Source organism: Carcharhinus amblyrhynchos, chromosome 17 (assembly GCF_965287045.1).
Source record: "Carcharhinus amblyrhynchos chromosome 17, sCarAmb.v2.hapA, whole genome shotgun sequence".
Taxonomy (NCBI): Eukaryota; Metazoa; Chordata; class Chondrichthyes; order Carcharhiniformes; family Carcharhinidae; genus Carcharhinus; species Carcharhinus amblyrhynchos.
Window position 1 is genome coordinate 36,768,835 of NC_137340.1, and position 21,511 is coordinate 36,790,345.

At 39.2% G+C, this 21,511-nt stretch overlaps 1 protein-coding gene across 3 annotated transcripts in view; it reads left to right on the forward strand.

Moving 5' to 3' along the window:
• atrnl1b (attractin-like 1b) overlaps positions 1-21,511 on the forward strand; it is an 883,775-nt gene that overhangs the window by 139,268 nt on the left and 722,996 nt on the right. For all 3 annotated transcript variants that reach the window (XM_080205830.1, XM_080205831.1, XM_080205832.1), the window contains one exon: positions 15,476-15,731. In XM_080205830.1, the coding sequence (XP_080061956.1) occupies positions 15,476-15,731 (256 nt within the window). The remainder of the gene's footprint in view (positions 1-15,475; positions 15,732-21,511) is intronic.

The following is a 21,511-nucleotide window of genomic DNA, read 5'->3' on the forward strand; positions in this document are numbered from 1 at the left end:
TCCTACCATCTTTCCATCGCTAACACCCAGCAAATTACTCACGTCCTCCTCCGTGAAGCAAAAACTTTATTCAGGGCCTCAGCCATTTCCCCATCCCCTATCACTAAGTCCTCCCTCTCATCCTCTAAGGGTCCAACGTTCACCCTAGCCAGCCTCTTCCTTTTTATGTATTTATAAAAACTCTTGCTATCCTTTTTTATATAAAGCGCTAGCCCAGCTTCATAGTTTCTCCTACCCTTCTTTATCAACTTCTTTGTCAATCTTTGTTGACATTTAAACCTCTCCCAATCCTCTTCTCGCCCACTACTCTTAGCTACTCTAAACGCATCCGCTTTTAATTTAACACTTGCCTTCACCTCCTTTGTTATCCTCATATATAATACATTTTTCTGAGACTGGGGTTAAGGTGTATGCAGGTAATATCCCCTGTTCTAATAGTAAATTTACATTTTAGCATGGTTTCTAAATTAGAAATGTTTTTTGAATGGTGCTGCCACCATTTTTGTGTTAGTGCAGTTCCTGCACACGCTCAGTCTTTTAAAAACAAACCACTGTTTTTCTTCCCGACCTCCTGCTTGTCATTTTCCTCTCCTAAATCCTTGCTGCGTCCCCTCACTGATCCTTTCCTGAGTCTTTTCTCACATGAGGGCCGGGAGGAGGAGGAAGGAAACAAGATGCATAACACTAAACAGGAGTGAGACATGGGTAGAGAGTGGCGGGCAGGAGGAGTGGCAAGTAGAAAGGTCAGGGGAGCAGTGAGCTTGTGGGTAAATGTTAAGTTTTTGGAGTTAAGTTCAAAGCAACCAATCTAAAAAAAATTGTAGGTAAGAAACGTAACCCCCTTTATTGCACGTTTTCTTATGGGAAAGTGACTCTTGTTTAGTGTGCAATGTTGGAAAAACTGATAGGAACTTTGTTTTATTTGTATTGCTTTGGAAGCAACTAATAGTACAGAAGTGTTTGAACTGGGAATATTTCAGCATTGCCGAGTGTTAATATCTATTGCAAAATGCATGCAAGGATTTAAACAAAAATTGAGACCTGCATCAAGAAAACCATGTTTTCAGTGCATTAAGAACTGCCAATAGCTTAAAATTCCAATTTGAGTGATTCCTCATTCTAATTTTATTGTTTGAAAATCTGTTCCAATAAATCTACCACATGCACCAGGATTTGCTTCAAAATGCTTGACACAGTACCACCAGGAGGCAGTAAAGTACTATGTATGCAAGATTTTGCAGAGCAACAATCTGAAGATCTGATTACTTGAAAAAAATTGATTTGAGGTTTTTGATAGCCTTACATAAAATGAGCAGAAAACATACAGTTTGAGTAAAATAATCAACAGCCTAATGCTGTATCATTTTATTCTTGATAAATTAAGATTTTTTAATAAAACAAACTTTATTTAACAATATAGTTTAATCATAACAGAAAGAATTGGCATAACTTTTGGAATTATTGAGTCCCTACACTGCAGAAGAGACTATTTGGCCTATTGAATCTGCACCAGCTCTGTGACGGAGTATCTTACCCAGGCTCTCTCCCTGTCCTACCCCTGTAACCCCACACATTTCCCATAGTTAATTCATCTAACCTACACATCTTGGGACATTAAAGGGCAATTGAGCATGGCCAATCCACCAAAAATTGCACATCTTTGCACCGTGGGAGGAAATCAGAACACCTGAAGGAAACCCATGCAGTATTAGGAAGTATGTGCAAACTCCAAACAATCACCAAAGGCCAGAATTGAACCTGTAGCTGTGAGGCAGCGCTGTGCCAACAACTGAAATACTTATACATGACAATGTATAATTCTTAACTTCTCTACCTGTCTCTGTTTGTTCCAGTTTAAGCTATATCCATAAGACCGTAAGATATAGGAGCAGAATCAGGCCATTTGGCTCATTGAGCTTGCTCCACCATTCAATCATGGCTGATAAGATTCTCATCCCCATTCTCCTACCTTCTCCCTGTAACCCCTGATCCCCTTATAGATCAAGAACCTAGCTACCTCTGTCTTAAAGACACTCAGTGACCTGGCCTCCAAAGCTCTGTGAAAATGAGTTCCACAGATCACCAATCTCTGGCTGAAGAAATTCCTCCTCATCTCAGTTTTAAAGGAGTGGCTCTTCAATCTGAGGTAGACCATCGAGTTCTAGTCTCTCCGACTAATGGAAGCAGCCTTCCCACATCCACTCTTTCTCAGCCTGTCAGTATTCTGTAAGTTTCAATTAGATCCCCCCCTCATCTTTTGAATCATCATCGAGTATAGACCCAGACTCCTCAAATAACAAACTTTTCTTTCCTGGACCTCCTCCAAGGCTGCACGTCCTTTCTCTGATATTGGACCAAAACTGCTCACAATATTCCAGCTGGTGTGTGACCAGAGCCCATATACAGCCTCCGCAGTACATCCCTGCTCTTGTATTCGAGCCCTGAAGAAATGAATGCTGACGTTGAATTTGCCTTCCTAACTGTCAACTGAACCTGTATGTTAACTTAGAGAATCCTGAACCAGGACTCCCAAGTCCCTTTGCTTCAACTTTCCGAAGCCTTGCCGCATTTAGAAAATAGTCTCTGCCCTTATTCTTCCTACCAAAGTGCATAACCTTGTACCTTCCCACATTGCATTCCATCTGCTGCTACTTTGCCTGCTCTCCTAGCCTGTCCAAGTCATTCTGCAGCCGCCCCACTTCCTCAACACTATCTGTCCCTCTACATATCTTTATCATCAGCAAATTTAGCAACTATACCCTCAGTTCCATCTTCCCCCATACCCTCAGTTCCATCTTTCAGATCATTAATGTATACAGGAAAAGTTGTGGTCCCAACACTGACCCCGGTGGAACACCATGTGTCACCGATTGCCATCCTGAAAAGGACCCCCTTCTCCCACTCTGTGCCTTCCGTCTGTCAATCAATCTTCTATCAATGCCACTACCTTGCCTCTAACACCATTGGCTCTTGGCTTTTTTAGCAGCCTCTTGTAAGGTACTTCAAAAGCTTTCTGGAAATCCAAATAAATCATTTCCACCGGCTTTCCTTTGTCTAACTTCTTCATTACCTCCTCAAATAATTCTAACAGATTTGTCAGCCATGGCCTCCCTTCGATGAAACCGTGCTGACTCAGCCTTAATTTACCATGCTTTTCCAAATACTCTGCAATTTCATCCTTAATGGACTCCAAGATCTTGCCTACAACCGAGATCAGTCAGACTGGCTTATAATTTCCCATCTCCTACCTTCCTCCCTTCTTAAACAGGGGTGTTACATTAGCTTTTTTCCAGTCCTCTGGGAGCTTCCCTGACTCCAGTGATTCCTGAAAGATCACCATCAATGCTTCCACAATCACGTCTGCTATCTCCTTCAGAAACCTGAGGTGTAGTCCATCCGATCGAGCTTATTTCTCCACCTTCAGACCTTTAAGCTTCCCAAACATTTTCTCCTTAGTGATGGCCACTACATTTACCTCTGCCCCTGACCTCTTGAAGTTCTGGCATGTTAACTGTGTCTTCCACTGTGAAGACTGATACAGAGTACCCATTCAGTTCCTCTGCCATCCCCATAGATGGCAAAACCCACAGGTTAGTTCTCCAGCCATTTAACACCTTTAATGAGAGATACTGAGAGACACCTGATTTCTGACTCTCGGACAGCAACCTCCAGAGATTTGTCTTCACACAGCAGAACTTCAGAGAAAGAGAGGGAGAAAACAGATCTTTCATTTTGCAGACCTCTGGAGAAAGCTACCTATTTTCTTGCAGGTCAGAAACTTCAATTTCTAAAGGAAGAGAGAAAGAGCATCTTTTCAAATTTAAACAGCGACTGTTTGCTTGTCACTCTATAAACCTAGTTCCTCCCATTTACGTGACTTTCTTGACTTGTCAAGCAGCCTTATTAAACTCTGAAGCCTGGTGACAATCCTAAAAACATCAAAACTGCATTAACTCAGATTAAAACAAGCACCCCAATAATTAAAAGCAATTACTGCTCTGCATGTTTGGCATGTCAGCTGCTGGTTCCATTTAAACAGAGTTGAATCTTAATGTCTCCTTCACAAGAAACAGGACATATACATTTCTTTAGGGAATTGTATTGTCACCCCTATTATAACTCATAAAAGGCTATGTTTGATAGGAACTCGTATTGCATGTTGTGGGAATCATTAGTTAATACAAGGTATCATTAAAAGAGTTGTCGACCAGAGCTCTGCTTCACAGCTCCAGGGTCCTGGGTTCGATTCCCGGCTTGGGTCACTGTCTGTGTGGAGTTTGCACATTCTCCTCGTGTCTGCGTGGGTTTCCTCCAGGTACTCCAGTTTCCTCCCACAGTCCAAAGATGTGCGGGTTAGGTTGATTGGCCGTGCTAATGAATTGCCCCTTAGTGTCCAGGGATGTGTAGGTTAAAGGGATTAGTGGGTATGATATGGGGGTAGGGTCTGAGTGGGATTGTGTTTGGTGCAGACTCGATGGGCCGAAGGGCCTCTTTCTGCACTGTCGGGTTCTATGATTCTAATTCCTCATTTCTCTTGCCACTGCCTTATTTGCACTCTTAGGGTCCAGCTAATTTTGTACTTAATTTTGTTTGGTTTTGAAGGGAAACTTCCAGAATTTTAAATAGGCCTTTTTTCAAGCTATAGCAGGGAAATCTGCCTGTACAGATGCTGGATCTTCAATTTTAGGTATCTACATTTTTTATTAAATTTGTCATTTTTAACACATCAAAGAAAATGATGACTGCACTGGGCTGTCAAAAACATGTGGTCTGTAGTGTCAAATTATTGCAATTTTAGATATAATACGAAGGACTATAAAAAAATTGAAAACAGTGCCTAATAAAAACTCATCGATCCCTAAAAATGGCGAGGTGTTATCAGAAAATATATGCTGACAAGGGTCAAACATTGTTCTAGGCAAATGGACCATTATCCTCTTTGGTAAGTGATTAGATCTCCTGTGTTTTTCTTTTAAAAACAAATGTACTGATATCCTTTTTTCAAGCTGCTACATATAGTGTACATGCTCATGTTCTTTGGCAATATTTGGAAATCTGAATGTTGAATGCTCCTTGCCTATAATTGTTTGTGAATGAAGTGAATGAACAATTTGTCTCCGAGATGAGTTGCCAATGATTTTACATTGGGGAAAAATGTACTTAAAAATTCTTTTCATTTGTATTTCCATAGACATATTAGCAATCTCAGATGACAAAAGGTGACTGTTTTTTGCAGTAATTGAAGGAGGATGGTATGATTTGTACATACTGAGACTGCTGCTGGAGGATGTTTGGTTTTTTTTGGCACGATCCTTCTCTGTATCATGTAGGAATTACTCCAAGTGAACCAGAAAAGTTAATGACGTCAGTCACAATGGATTTGTGCTGACCTTTGTCATCTCAACTGTACATACAATACCCATGAGCTGTAGAAAGTAATTTACAGTTCCATTGAGCTCTTTAAAGACAAGTTCTTGTAGCAAAATTTTATTTTTGTACATTGGACACGCTTTGAAAAGTGCTGATCAAATGGGTTGGGAAAAAGTCATATAAAATATACTTCATCCTTAAAAGCTTTTGTGTCATTTTTTTACATTAATTCATATTCTGCTTAACTGTTAATAAATGACATTTCTTAAAGTCCTGTTGTTTATTTGACATTTTGCATTTGCTTTAATTTAAAAAAAAAATTAACTGCACTTTACCTTGATGTCTTTTGAAATATTGGCATTTTTTTGAACGTGACTATATTTCCAGATTCCTTCTCCTTGTTAGTGATGGTTTTAATTTAAATGATAATTACTTAGAGCGGGGTGTTTACACTATGATCAAAAAATGCAAACCAAGCACAATGTTACTAAAAGCACCCTTGCTGCTTAGTGTTATTTTCCAATAGGTATTAAGTTGGCTGCTTAATTACTTAAGAATATAAATGTCCCTCTATAATTTCAGGCCCTAGTCCATCACCCTACTGAGCAATAATAGACCCAAGAAAATATCATTAATGTACTCCAGAAAGTAGCAGCATAGATTATTTTAAGGTGATTGTGCATGTCACAACATAAGACAGTGTGCGACCAGGATGTTTCAAAGCTTGGAGAGAATTCTTAAAGCAAGCTCGCTTCTTTGCAATAGGACTTTCAACACTATATACGTGAAAAGCAGAACGCTCATTAATTAAACAAAAAACTTATTTTTGTATCCATTTATTTAAACTCAGTTTGAATTTCCATGGGGGTTTCCTCCTTGTTGCAGAAACTTTGAACTCTGGAGAAACAACATACATAGCGTTGTTTCATTTTTCCAGTGTTGTGGTACCTTTTTTTAATGCAGGATTAGGAGAATTGTGATGGAGACTTGAACCTTTTGACTGGCAAAAATTTTGAATGAATAATGGTTATTTAGCCCATCAAATAAACTGTCTTCAATCATTCATTTCATCGAAAGGAACATTCTGAAAAATCTATTTTGATCCAATTAAGAACAACATATTCATTGAACATTGCAATTTTTATTATTCAACATTTCCAAGTTAGCAGCAGCTCAGTCACCATTGTTTCTGATTCATTTGATGATCTTGCTTTACTTTCCCTTTGCAACATATCACATTTCTTTTTGAACTATCAATGATCTCAATCAAGAAAAGGAAAGCTGCTTTTGCAATTTAAAACCAAACCAATCATACTGTCGAAAAGAATGAAAGAGCACGCTGAGTGGAAATGTCAGTGCTTGAAAGGAAGCCCCAGTTGAAAACTTGGAAATAAAGTTACAGATTTTATATAGCTGCATCAAAATATTGCACTGAGAATATAGGTAGAATTGTACACTAGAGAAATTGAAATGCTATCTACTACATTTGTTAAATGTCTGCGGGCATAAGTTCCTGAAAGCATCTGTTGCAAAACTGAAATATTAAAACTGGCTGTTTGGGAAATTTGTGCTGCAGCATGAATGATATATGAACATGTATTGCTTTCAGACAGTTTATCTCCACCTTCCATCCCATCCCAACCTCATTTAATTACTTTGGGAGTGCAACCAGTGAAACCTGGAGTCTCTAATGAGATCCAATAACCAGTATTATTTTGATGGATCTACATTCCCTCCTTGAGGAAAATCACAAGCAGGAAAAATACATTTTAAGCATCCTTTTGGGCACTGATTACAACTTGAATTGATCGAAGAAAAAGCACAAGTTGACTGTGAGTGGAATCTATGTCATTAAACTGGGGGAGCAGTACATGCCAGCCCTACAAAATAAGTAAAGATCCTGATTGGACTATTGTGTACTCGTGATGGTTTCTTCGCCTTAATTTTCTTGAAAGAAAACCCTCTGCATATCAGTTAAATGTGCAGGTATTCTGATAATTGTAGGAGATCAATTATGCATTTAACAGTTTCCCCATCATTTTGAGTGTACTAACACAACAGACATACAAATATATTGTGGCAACTTGATATTTTTCAATGTTAGCTTTCATGTTTGTGTTATGGGAATTACATTGGGAATAACAATCTTTTGAATTTTGTTTATAATATCTTGATTTTTTTTTTAAACTGTTTTGATCGTCAAACATTTTTGTTTGATGGTCTTGTTTGCCTCATCCAAAGACTACTCAATCTTAGCGCTATGATGCAACAGTGACAAACGTAGAAACATCAAGTTGAACATAACAAGAAATAAGAGCAGGAGTAGGCCATCTAGCCCCTCGAGCCTGCCCCGCCATTCAATAAGATTATGGCTGATCTGAAGTGGCTCAGTTCCACTTTCCCACTTTCTCCCCATAACCCTTAATTCCCTTGCCTACCAAAAACCTATCTACCCCCGTCTTAAATATATTTAGCGAGGTAGTTGAATGTTACCATGCAAATTCTTAGCCATATTAAGAATGTTTTAAGTGATACACATGTAACACAAATTTAATTAATGCACAAGACCAACTGTGTATTAGCATAGATCCATTCTGAATTTCATTACTTAAGCAGTCACTTTATTTCCGTAAAATGATTTGTTTTCTTTCTAATATCCTTTCTTCCCTGAATGTACTAATTTATAATAGAGCTTAGGATTTTGCTGGTGTCTTTCAAGTGGCTGTTATTGTTGCACAAGCCTGAATGATAAATGTCAGCATGCCATTTTGACTGCAGATGGCATTTCACTTCAGCCCTTTTCTATTCCATCTCTACATTCCCTATGAGCCAGATTCAATTAACAGCCTAACGGTGTGTGAAAATATATCTTGTAGTGAGTGAGCTGGCAGTGGGGAGAGAGAGCAATTGGTGGGGGGTGGTGGATGAAATTGGGAAGGAAAGTGAGCGATAAAGGAAGAAGATAGGTAAAAGCTGATGGGGACGGCTCTACATGTTGAGAGAGATTTCACAGTTCGTTGTTTCTTTTTTGGGCCTCGAAGATTAAGTGACATATCAAAACCATAGATCACGTCATTAACACAGTTATTAACAACATTGTCAGCCCTAAATGGTTGTGGCAAGATTAATTTGCTTTAACTGTATAAACGAACAAGTTCATGAGCAGTCAATTTCAAAGGGAAGGCAGTTAGGATGCAAGTTTTTTGTGCACCTCCATGGAGTGGTACACATCTAGTCTGTGGCGCATTAGGTCATGTGACATTATTTCCTGCAAACTTCTGAATTGTTTCACAGCACTTGCTGTGTTATATATTTTTGACTATTATTATTGTTCCATCAATTTTTGGATCACAATCTGGAATTTGCACTGGTTTTATATGCTCCCAATCATGCATTCCAAATGCTGCTTGTACTAAAACAGAAATATCAGCTTTGAACTCCATTTTTAATGCTTTTGTCCCTGTATTCACTTAATCAGATATTTGTTTCACCTGCTAAAATCAACAGCGCTAATTAATTTATTCAGTAAGATGAAGGAAAGCATTTAATTCTTTAATAACCAAAATACTGAAAATTAATTAAAGTTGTTTTCCCATTTTGAGTTTTGTGGAAAAGAACTGTTTTGATGCAGTACATTTTTCATTTAATTTCATATCCTCCACCACAATCCAAGATATCTGTAAAATTAATATTCTCCTTTTCATGTAATATCAAGGTAAGCGTTCAAGTTTTCTATGGCCACAGACCCAAAGCAACTCAGTTTTAATAAGACTAATATATGTTAGAAGTAACTTGTTTTGTCATTGTTAAGCATTGGTGAAGTGTAAGAAGTTTTGCAATAACTTTTGACATCTTGATAATATTTTAGCGCAGGAGTGTTTCATCAGAGTATTATTGTTTGAATTCACTATATTTATTGAAATGATTTGTTGTAATTCAATGGTAGACATTTTAATATTTCTAACAGTCGTACATTTTATTGATGTAATGTAAAATCAGAACAAAGGAATAAACCTGTCAATTATGATTTAGTTGTTAATTTTACAAATTGCACAGATAGGGATGAGTGATGCAGCTGTTAGATCCTAACATGCCGACGTAAGATTGAATTCAGCTCCAATTAATGGATCAGTGGTCTACTGTCAACTGGGCAAGCGCTGCCTTCACCAGCAGTAGCATCCACAACATGAATACTAATTTCAGATGTGCAAAATGTTAAAGTCATGCTTTGTTAGGTGCAAAACAATGGTAAAATATAAAGTTCTTGACTGTAACCTAAAAGAGTTGAGTACCAAGAAAATGATTCAACTGACGTCACTCTGCTTACTTAACAACAATAAATCTTTGTGCTCTTTGAAGAGGCAAAGCATGATGCATTGTGTGGTATCCAACCCTATCTTTGGTAAATGGGACAGCATGGGAGTCTAGCTTAATGTATGGCTGTGCACGTTTCTTATTTGTCAGTGGCACTTTGGTGTTACATATTTTAATTTGTTCAAACTTTGTACTCTTAAAAGAATTTTGTAATTAAATTGCAAGAAACGATGATCAATTCTAGAGCAGAAAGTGACAGTTGAATTGCCCAGTTCTTTTCAACTTAACTAGTTTGGCTACCATATTATTCTTGAGTAGACACTTGCCTTTACAAGTGCAATGATTCATGATGTGTATTATTTCTCATCCAATTCCTTGTAAACTCTGATACTATCCTACAAAATATTTTCCATAATAGGGTTACTCTGCACTGAAATTTTGATCCCGTGTTCCAATTTGTAGCAATGTGAGAATGCACGTGATGGGAAAAGACACTTGTAATCCATTTGACCAATCCTGGTGTCTAGTATCGTAGCTTGTGATACCTCTCTCTGGCCGCTATTTCCAGGTACTTAGTTCATTCTAGAACTTGCAGTAACAGTTAGTGCCCCACTGATTTCCTTGGCAGTCAATGAACCTCTGCAAATGGCCCATGTAATCTAAATTGGCTTGTGGCCCAATCAACCATGAGTTTCCATATTCAGTGGACTGAGGGAAGCTAAATAAGTACTAGTTCTCAATTTTGCATTGTAATTGGAAAATATTATCTCTGGATAACACACCTTTTAGGCAAATGATTATTGGTATTGGTGTCATCTTGTCCTTTGGCTGCAGTTTATTACCTTTCAGATTATTGTTATGCAACTTTGCAGACTCAGGCAAGAAAAATTGCCGAATGTAATGTCATGTAACAGTAATATTCATAATTGTATTAAATGTAGTAGAAATTCATGACATTTGCATATCTTGGCATTTATATTTTTTTCAGTAATATAACCCAATATAAGAATGTTATGTTATTTATGTGTAACCTCATGAATCTTACCCTCTTCCTCCCTTGAGCTTATGCCACCTTGCTCTTATCTTTAGCCACGTTTGGTGCTTCACCCCATGAGAGTGGAGCTCCATTTAACTTAGCTTGACTATCACAATTCTGCGTCAGGTTGTCTTTGACCTTTTTCTTCCCTGGTACTGTTCATTTGAGGGCCAGTTGGGCTGTTCTTTGTGATAGCATTCTGAATACATGGCCAAGCCAGCAGAGTCATTGATGTTTAATCTCATTTTTAATACTTTAACAAACAGTTCTTGCATGTAAGTCTCAGTTGGTGATCTTGTTTGGCCAGGAGTCCATAAGACTATAAGAAATAAGAGCAGGATTAGGCCAGTCTGCCTTATGAGCCTGCTCTGCCATTTAATAAGAACATGGCTTATCCAACACTCTCTGCTCACATTTAACACTTCCTGGCTTATCTCTATAATCCTTACTTCCCCATCTGATTAATAACCTATTGAACTCAGCCTTGAAAATGTTCAAGGACTTGGCCTCCACGGTATCCTAGGGTAAAGAATTCCAAAGATTCACCACTTTTTGGGAGAAGAGATTCTTTCTCAAATCTGGCTTAAATGAGCACTCCCTTATTCTGCTGCTATATCCTCTGGTCCTACAGTCTTCCATGAATGGAAACATCCTCCCAACTTTATTCTGTCTAACCCCCTAAGAATATTGTATGTTTCAATCATGCCATCTCTTATCCTTCTGAACTTCAAGAAATACAGATGCAATCTGTTTGTCTTTTCTATGGCAGTCCTTCCATACCTGGGATCATCCTAGTAAGCCTCTTATGTACTGCCTTTAATTATAACATCCCTTTCTGAAAGAAGGGGATTAAAACTGTACACCATATTCTAAATGTGGCCTCATTAAAACCTTACAGTTGCAGCAACGCCTCTTTACTTTTATACACTTGAAATGAAAGCCAGTGTTCCATTTGCCTTCCCAACTACCTTCTGCACCTGTAATCTAACTTTCTGGGTTTCATGAACATGGACCCCCCCCAAGTCCCTTTGCTGTATGGTTTTCTGCAGTCTCCATTTAAATAATAACCCACCTTCTCATTCTTTCTTCCAGACTCATTTTTCCACATTGAATTCCATTTGCCAGTTTTCTGCTGACTCACTTAACCTGTCAGCATATCTTTGTAAACTATTTATATCCTCCTATTTACCTGCCTTCCCTCCTATCTTTGTATCTGCGAATTGGACCACAGTACACTCTGTTCCTTCCTCCAAATGATTATTATATATTGCAAAGTGCTGTGTTCCCAGCACTGATCCCTGTGGCATTCCGTTGGTTATTGTTCTCCAACCTGAGAAAGACTCTGTTATTGCTGCTATTCACTGCTTCCTGTTAGTTGGCCAATCCTCTATCCATGTTAGAATATTATCTCCAACACCATGAGCCCTTGTGTGGCAGGCTTTTGTGTGACACCTTATCAAATGCATCTTGAAATTCCAGATATACAACATGAACTGGTTCTCCTCTATCTACTCTGGCTAATAGCTGTCAAAGAACTCTAATAAATAGTTGGCTACCACTTACACAGCAAACCGCTGGCCCAAAGAGGAGAGGATCTCCCCACCATTTGGCCTGGGCTTGCAAAATCCTATTAACACACTCCTGGCAATTCACACACCTATGAAGGTGACTGTCTGTGACTCCTTCTCTCCACTTACATTGTCTGTACCTGTAAAGATTTGATTACCTGTTGAGACTCATAGTCCAACCATTGTCTTGCAATTTAGTCTCTGACTATGTATGTTTGTTTTTGTGAACCCAATTCTCCCCTCACCTGATGAAAGAGCAGCACTGACCAGGAAAGAAAAATAATGTTAACTATCCCGCATAAAAAATAGACAAAACTTTGCGCTGGATGTGGAGACAAAAGTATGTTTTGGGAGATTAGTTAACAATACAAATGGTCCTTTGAAAGCAAAATCTTTTATAAACATTATTCTCAAAACACAGCTGAGGAAATTGTAAAGGCACTGGTGGTGATCTTTCAGGAATCACTGGAGGCAGGGAGAATACCAGAGGACTGGAAAATAGGAAATGTAACACCGCTGTTTAAGAAGGGAGAGAGGCAGTTAGCCTAACTTTGGTCATTGGCAAGATTTCAGAGTTCGTTATTAAAGATGAGATCGCAGAGTACTTGGAAGTGTATGATATAGTAGGACTGAGTCAGCACAGCTTTGTCAAAGACAGGTCATGTCTGTCAAATCTTAGAGTTTTTGAAGAGCTAACAAAGTTAAATAAAGGAAAGCCAGTGGATGTGATTTATTTAGATTTCCAGAAGGCTTTTGACAAGGTGCTGCTTAGGAGACTGTTAAATACATTAAACTCATGGTGTTAAAGGTAAGATCCTGGCATAGATAGAGGATTGGCTGACTGGCAGAGGGCTGAGAGTGGGGATAAATGGGTCTTTTTCAGGATGGCAGTAGGTGACCAGTGGTGTGTCTCGGGGGTCAGTGCTGGGACCACAACTTTTCACAGTATGCACTAATGATTTCAAGGAAGGAACTGAAGGCAGTGTTGCTAAGTTTGCAGATGATACAAAGATATGTGGAGGGACAGGTAGCATTGAGGAAGCAGGTGGGCTGCAGAAGGACTTGGACAATTAGGAGAGTGGGCAGAAGTGACAGATGGAATACAACATGAAAAGTGCGAGGTTATGCACTTTGAAAGGAGGAATGGAGGCATAGACTATTTTCTAAATGGGGAAATGCTTAGGAAATCAGAAACACATAGGAACTTGGGAGTCATTGTTCAAGGTTCTCTTAAGATTAACGGCAGTTAGGAAGGCAAATGCAGTGCTTACATTCATGTCGAGAGGGTGAGAATACAAGAGCAGGGATGTACTTCCAAGGCTATATAAGGGTGTGGTCAGACCCCATTTGGAGTATTGTGAGCAGTTTTCGACTCATACCGAAGGAAGGATGTGCTGGCCTTGGAAAGGGTCCAGAGGAGGATCACAAGAATGATCCCTGGAATGAAGAGCTAGTTGTATGAGAAATGGTTGTGGACTCTGGGTCTGTACTCGATGGAATTCAGAAGGATGAGAGAGGATCTTATTGAAACTTACAGGATACTGCGAGGCCTGGATGCGGAGCGGATGTTTCCACTAGTAGGAAAAACTAAAACCAGAGGGCACAACCTCAGGATAAAGGGACGATCCTTTAAAACAGAAATGAGGAGGAATTTCTTCAGCCTGGGAGTGGTGAATCTGTGGAACTCTTTGCCACAGAAGGCTGTGGAGGCCAAGTCATTGAGTGTCTTTAAGACAGACATAGATTCTTGACTGATAAAGGGATCGGGGTTTTGGGGGAAAGACAGGAGAATGTTTATGAAGAAAAAAATCAACCATGATTGAATGGCAGAGCAGACTCGAAGGGCCAAGTGGCCCAATTATGCCCCTATGGTCTTGTGGTCCTATGGTTGACAGTAACTAGTATGCATTCATTTTTGCCATTTGATTTGAGGTGATGTTGGTGGATCACCTTGAACTCTTGCCTACTGAATTCTTTACATAAAACCCCTCCAGAACTGCAGAAAATTCTATGAATTATTTTCAAATCTGTACAAAGTGAAAATTTAAACTATACAGTTTGAACATATTTCTTGAAGGTGTTTGTGTCCTTTTTCACCTTCATTCGTTCTCTTGACTGTATTTTTTGATTATTTGATGGTTAATTAAATGGTGTACAATGGTATCAGGAACTGTGTGATGATAATTGAAATTATTTCAAATGTTGCTTACTAAGATTTAATTAACAAGTGAGATGTGGTCTAAAACATTTGTGTCATAGCTACTTGGATATCATTATTAACTGGTTAATCAAGTTATCTTCAAACTTGCAAGTATTAGGCCATGTTAAGTCTTTGAAAGGGCCATAAGGACATTGGTGTAACATTTGACACTCTAATTCGGTGTATTAAAAATAATAGGATGTTGAGTTATATCTGAAATTTGTCATAATTATTTCTTGGTCAATGTACAGAAAATACCCTTATTTGGGCTCAATGAGGGCTGAAGGCCCAATAACTTTCTCATGTGAGAACTGATATTGCATTTCACTCTTAATCAAGCCCATAAGTGGGTTTTCTCAAAGATCAAAATGCTGCAGATGCTGGAAGACAAATAAAATTGCACCTCTAATTTGGGCAATTACTTCCTGGTCAAAAAATATCCCCATTTGGACCAAGTGAGAGCCTGAGACACAAATAATAAATTTCTAGTGTGCATCTGTGATATTGCATATCGCTGTTTAATCACATTCATAACTATATTTTCTATGTTTGAAAGATACTGTAAAACTGAAATAGAAGGACAAAATGCTGGAAGCACCCGGATTTGGGGGAATTTGTACAGCGAGAAATAGTGTTTCATTTCAATTACCCTTTTTTTTATTTTGACTTAAATTTAGACAAATGTAACATTACAGAATATTTTTACCATTGATGTCAGTCATAAACTTTGAATCATATAATTGGTGAATATTTTTAATAGCTAAATAGTTTATTTTCATTTTAAGAACTTCAAACTAAAACATTCCTTAAGTTGTTTAATTCATTGAACTGATTGGCTATTGTGAATGATAGATAACGCGGAAGTTAAATGCAAAGATTAGAAAGAAAACTTTGACTTGTCCACTCAAGGAAAAGAAATGCAACATGATGGACATAAACAAGAATCATTGTTCTACTTTTATTTAGTGACATTTCTTCCTTTTGCAGGATGATATTTACATGTATGGAGGAAAAGTTGATACTGACAATGGAAATATCACAAATGAGCTATGGATCTTCAACATCCCTACTCTATCATGGACTAGAAAAATTCCAACAGTTCTAACCCCTGGCCAACAGTATGATGTGGAAGGACATTCGGCACACATCATTGAAATGGACAGTGGAGATGTAATCATGATTATCATTTTTGGATATTCTGCACTTTATGGTTACATAAACAGTGTTCAGGAATACAATATAAGTAAGTAATTTGCGCAAATGTTTTGAATTTTTAAAATGTGTTGCAAAATCAGTTAATCAGAAAAGCCTAATCAAAAATTAAAATCTTAAGCCTTTAAACAAAAAGATAATACAGCATGTCATAGGTTTTGTGGTCGTAATGGTGACCAAATTGTCGGTGTTTACTGTCATTATTGCTCTGGAGAACTGAGCAACTTCTTGAGTTAGCACTTGTGCAGTGAAGTATGGAAATTTATATGCTGCTGCCAGTGATTCTGTGCTTTACAAGGCAGTGTGCTGTTGAGATCCCCCAGACTGAAATCAATCAGAAATCTTTTAAGCTGATGAAATTTTCCATGCTGATGTATGTATATTAATATAGTCTTTACAGTTTAAAAAAAAACCTTGGAAAAATTTGCACTTTGCTGAATGAGTTAGCTGGAGTAGTTCAGTGGTTGCTGTCCATCCTTTCAGCAGGAAGGGCATGGGTCCAGATCTCAGTCTAGGACTGGTTGGAGCAAGCCAACATGCATCAGTGCTGGTCCCCAGCCTGGATAAATGGGGAGTATTGGCGGCACAAGGACATAAGGCTATCAACTACCCATTAAATCCTGAAAAATTGATGGTCGATATGGAGGTGATCAACCAACATTGTGGTGACCTGTTGGCCAGGATAGAGTGGGGATAAGTGCATGAGGGAGGAAGGACATAGAATGAGTTGTACCTGGGTTTTAACTGCATGCTTAGTTCAATGCTTCTGTTAAGCAGTTGCATCAGAGTTTTTTTTCATGTTTAAGTGGCGCATTCCTTCATTGTAATAATGATTTTTGAGTTTATGCCATTTTGGATTCTACCTTTTGATCTCATGAATACTCTAATCATTTATTTTATCACTTATAAAACTTATTACAAATGAAGGAGTTTAGTGTTTTTTCCTTCCTGAGTTTCTTTCTGCCTGTGAGAATACATCAATGTGATTGGCCACTTGCCCTGATGATGACACTGTTGCTGGAGATTGAGTTAATTTGGTGCCAGAACAAGACTGCTGTTTGGAAAAGAAAAACTTGTGTCTCAAGCATTGCAAATCCTTGTTATCAGCTTTATTGAGATTAGCTGAGTGCAGATGCTTTGTTGCTGCCCACAAATTTACAGCAAATATCAAAAACTGTATAAAATTCCTTTAATTCTGGGCAGTAGAAGAAAGTCTGTTCATGTCTGACAAGAAGATCCCCCCCCCGCCATCATATGGAAATCAAATTCCCTATAATCTATTAATGGATTATGCCTTTACTTTTTTTTTAGAAAAGCCAAGATTGTCTATTTTTAAAATATTAAAAAAAATCATTTGCTGCTAATTTAGTGGGCTACGTAAGGGGTGAAATTTTCTCAAAAATTTTAATTGCCCTATTTTCTCATGCTTTTCCAGTGAGGTAAGTGATGGTAACTTACGGCACACTGTGCAACACAGAGGCTGTAATTTGATTCCCCCACCAACAGGATGAATGGGTGGAGCTATTCACGCTGAGAAGCTGCCTGCAGAGTGCTAAGGTCGCCATTGTGCACACCTCCCCACCCCCTGATGCTGGCAGCATGATAGCTGCACCCCCTCTGACCAGCCTCTACCCCCCCGATGCCAAGTTCATTGCTTCCCTCCCCTCCTACAGGCCTCTCCCCTGCCCTGCACTGCTCCCTAAGCATTGCCCAAGGGCAGTGCCAGGCAGGCCGTGTGGGCACTGCATGGTCCTACCCTGACCACTTGGGGGCTTCAGTGGCCCGCAGTCCCATTGGTGACGCCATCATATCTAGTTCCCATTGGTGAGGACTATCTATGATTCGCATCGTGAGGACTTCGATCTGTGAGGTAGGAAAGGTAAGTGAACCCAAACAGTTGCATTCAAGGCTCATAAAATCAACCTCGCCCCTTTCCTGGGCACTAGGTTGATTTCCACCTGCAGAATGTGGCCAGCAATATCAGGATAGGTGAGAAATCAGGCGCAAACCAGATTTTCCCTCTCTTGATCGTATTTTCCACTCTGCTATGCTACTTGACCAATGCAGAGAGGTGGGAAAATCCCACACAAGGAGCCCCATGTTGGACTTCATTGACACACATTCATCTAAACGGAAATTACATTTGCTGGGCTTTGCACGTAAGCCTTGTAATTAAAGCTAACTATGAAGATGACTGCTGTAACAAACAACAACTTGGAAAATCCGGAAGATCATTCATTAGTTTGATTAATTTTATGAAGTTTATTCATTAGTGTCACAAATAGGCTTACATTAACACTGCACATCACTCCTCAGATCAGGAGCTTTTGCCAGGAGCTCACCAGATATTTTCTACATCCTTGTACTTATGTGTTTGGATAGATAACTCCTCAGATGATAGTATAATTTCAAATAACCAATGGAATTCAAAAATGTGTAAGCTGGAAATGAAAGAAATAACGTGATACCGTGTGGATAGGAATATGATGTGGAGATGCTGGCGTTGGACTGGGGTAAACACAGCAAAAAGTCTCACAACACCAGGTTAAAGTCCAACAGGTTTATTTGGTAGCAAGTTCCATCCCATTATCAGACTCACCATGGGCTACTCTCCGGAATCGGTTGCATTCTTGGACACACGTATCTCCATTAAGCACTTCACTGTACCGCAAGCCCACAGATAACCTCATGATGCTCCATTCCTCCAGTTTCCACTCTAAACATGTTAAGGAAGCCAACCCCTATGGACAAATCCTTCATATACACAGGATCTGCTCAGATGAGGAGGATCGCAACAGACACCTCCAGACACTGAAAGATGCCCTCATAAGGACAGGATATGGCGCTCAACTTATCGATTGACAATCCTGACGTGCCACAGTGAAAAACCGCACTGACCTCCTGAAAAAACAAACAAGGGACATCGTGGACAGACTATTCTTCGTTGTCCTTGACTTCCCCGGAACAGAGAAGCTATGATACCTTCTCTGGGGCCTTCAACATGTCTTTGACGAAGACAAACATCTCACCAAGGCCATCCCCACACCCCCACTTCTTGCCTTCAAATAACCGCACAACTTCAGACCATTGTTCACAGCAAACTACCCAGCCTTCAGGAGAACACGAGACCACACAACCCTGCAACAGCAACCTCTGCAAGATGTGCGAGATCATCGACACGAATGCCGTCATCTCACGTGAGAACACCATCCACCAAGTACATTGTACTCTTGCAACTCGGCCAACATTGTCTACCTGATGCGCTGCATGAAAGGATGTCCGAGGCATGATACATTGGGGAAACCATGCAGATGCTGTGACAACGGATGAATGCATACTGCTCGACAATCATCAGGCAAGCATGTCCTCTTCCTGTTGAGGAATACTTCAGCGGTCACGGGCATTCAGCCTCTGATCTTCGGGTAAGTGTTCTCCAAGGCGGCCTTCACAACACATGACAGTGCAGAGTCACTGAGCAGAGACTGATAGCCAAGTTCTGCACACATGAGGACGGCCTCAACTGGGATCTTGGGTTCATGTCACACTGTCTGTAACCCCCACAACTTGCTTGGACTTGCAAAATCTCACTGACTGCCCTGTCTGGAGACAATACACATCTCTCAATGCTCTCTCCACACTAGTTGTCTGTACCTTTTACTTGTAAAAACTCGCATTCTAATCATTATTTTGTAAATTGAGTTTGTGTCTTTAAATGCTGTGTTTGTGAATAGAACTCCCGTTCACCTGACGAAGGGGCAGAACTCTGAAAGCTAGTGGCTTTTGCTACCAAATAAACCTGTTGGACTTTAACCTGGTGTTGTGAGACTTCTTACTGTGGATAGGGTTAAGCATATTACTGTGGACAATCATCTGAGACTTGTGTTATGTTACAGTTCAATCATAGGCCAGTGTAACAAAACTCAAGATCACTTTAAGGGAAATCAACTCTTGTGGAAAGACAGTGAACTATCTGCTGACATTAACTTATTTTAAATGACACTTCATGTTTTTAACGTTTGTTGTATGAAGGTGAAATAACCCACAAGTAATAAGGGAAGGTATTTTGAATTATTTTACTTTAATTGTAGAACACATTGTGTGGACACAAAGCTTTTTTACTGCTTTTGGTGGTTTATTAAACGTCACTGAGTCCATGCACTTCACATACAACTTGTTGTTTGGCGCTATGGATAATGATGGTAGAGGCGCCAACTTTCTTTCTATCACACAAGTGACTAGGACTCTTTCCTGCTCTTAGTGCCTGCTGTTGGCATGCATTGGCAGGATTTGCAGGTTAATATCAACCTGTTTTGCTGTGTTTTGAATGCATCCTCTTTACCCATTCAGTCCTCAGGTGGGCCTCAATCCCAGAGCTTTTGTCTCAGTAACAGCAACACTCTTTACTGTTCCATAAGACACCATTGCTGTTCCATAATGTTCCATAAGGTTTACTGCTTTGCACTGATGTAAAATATGTAGTCTAACTCCTTTATTCACATTATGACAACAACTATTTTGTTTGATAAACTTTTTCAGCTGTCACCAATACATTTATGTTATGGGATTCGTAGCTTAAATGAAAACAGTTATCAAAGTTAATAGTTGCTTTTTAGTGTATTTCTTGAAAATTAAGAAACTGAGATTAACTTCACACAAATTACAAAGGTTATCATTTGATAGTACAGAACTGGAGTATTGCTGAAGCAAAATGCTGTCAAAGTTTTTCAGCTTGCTCTCATCAGGGCAGGTATTAGAATTACTCAAATGAATAATGTGATATATGAATTTTAGTACTGGTGTGATGCCCAGTATATAGGCCATACATCCCAATGACTGGTGGATCGTATCAGACAGTATATTTGCTTGGCTGTTTGCAATAGGCAGAGTATTGACATTCTCAACTAACACTTGCAAAGTTCAGAACAAAATGTGTACCATTTAGATGTGATTGGGCAGCACTTGTTTAACAATCCCAATTGTGCTCAGAATTTCACTAACAACCAATTTAAGATTATCAGGCATCCTTGCAATGTGGCTCACTTATCCTTACCAGAAGCTAAATTTATTCATATCCAATGACTTGTCCTCTGCAGACAAAAGGGATATGAACAGACATGGCACAAAAACAAGGCATAGGTGGTAACAGCTCCCTGGTGTATTCACTATGGCAACATGCCTTGGTCAGTCAGAATCCACTTGCCAATAAATCAATACCCTTCCCTCATGCAGTATGAATTGTTGTTCCCTTTGAAATTTAACATTCTTGAGTTTGTTGTAATTAATGCAAATTCAGCAATACAAAGATTTGATAACTTGTGTTGTGTGCACTAAAAAATATTTACTCATCTCCATTCAACTTAAGCGTTCTGAAAACTGATGTTTGATGCAAAGAGAAAACAACAGATTTGTTTAGTTGAACTGTTGCCTGGTTGAATTAGAATTGAGTTGGCTTTTGTCTGCAGAGGACAGATCATTCGATATGAATAAATGTAGCTTCTAGCAAGGGTAAATGAGCTGCATTGCAAGAATGACTGATAATCTTAAATTAGTTGTCCATGTAATTCTTAGTACAATTGGGATTGTCAGTGCTAAGTGCCAGGTATGAGGGAATCCTATTTGACTCATCAATGTTCACTAGGTTCACTAAGCTGATACTGGAGATGAGGGGGTTAGACTATGAAGAGAGACTGAATAGACTGGGTCTGTACTTGTTGGAGTTTAGAAGGATGAGGGGGGATCTTATAGAGACATATAAGATAATGAAAGGGATGGATAGGGTAGAGGTAGAGAGATTCTTCCTGCTCAAAAAGG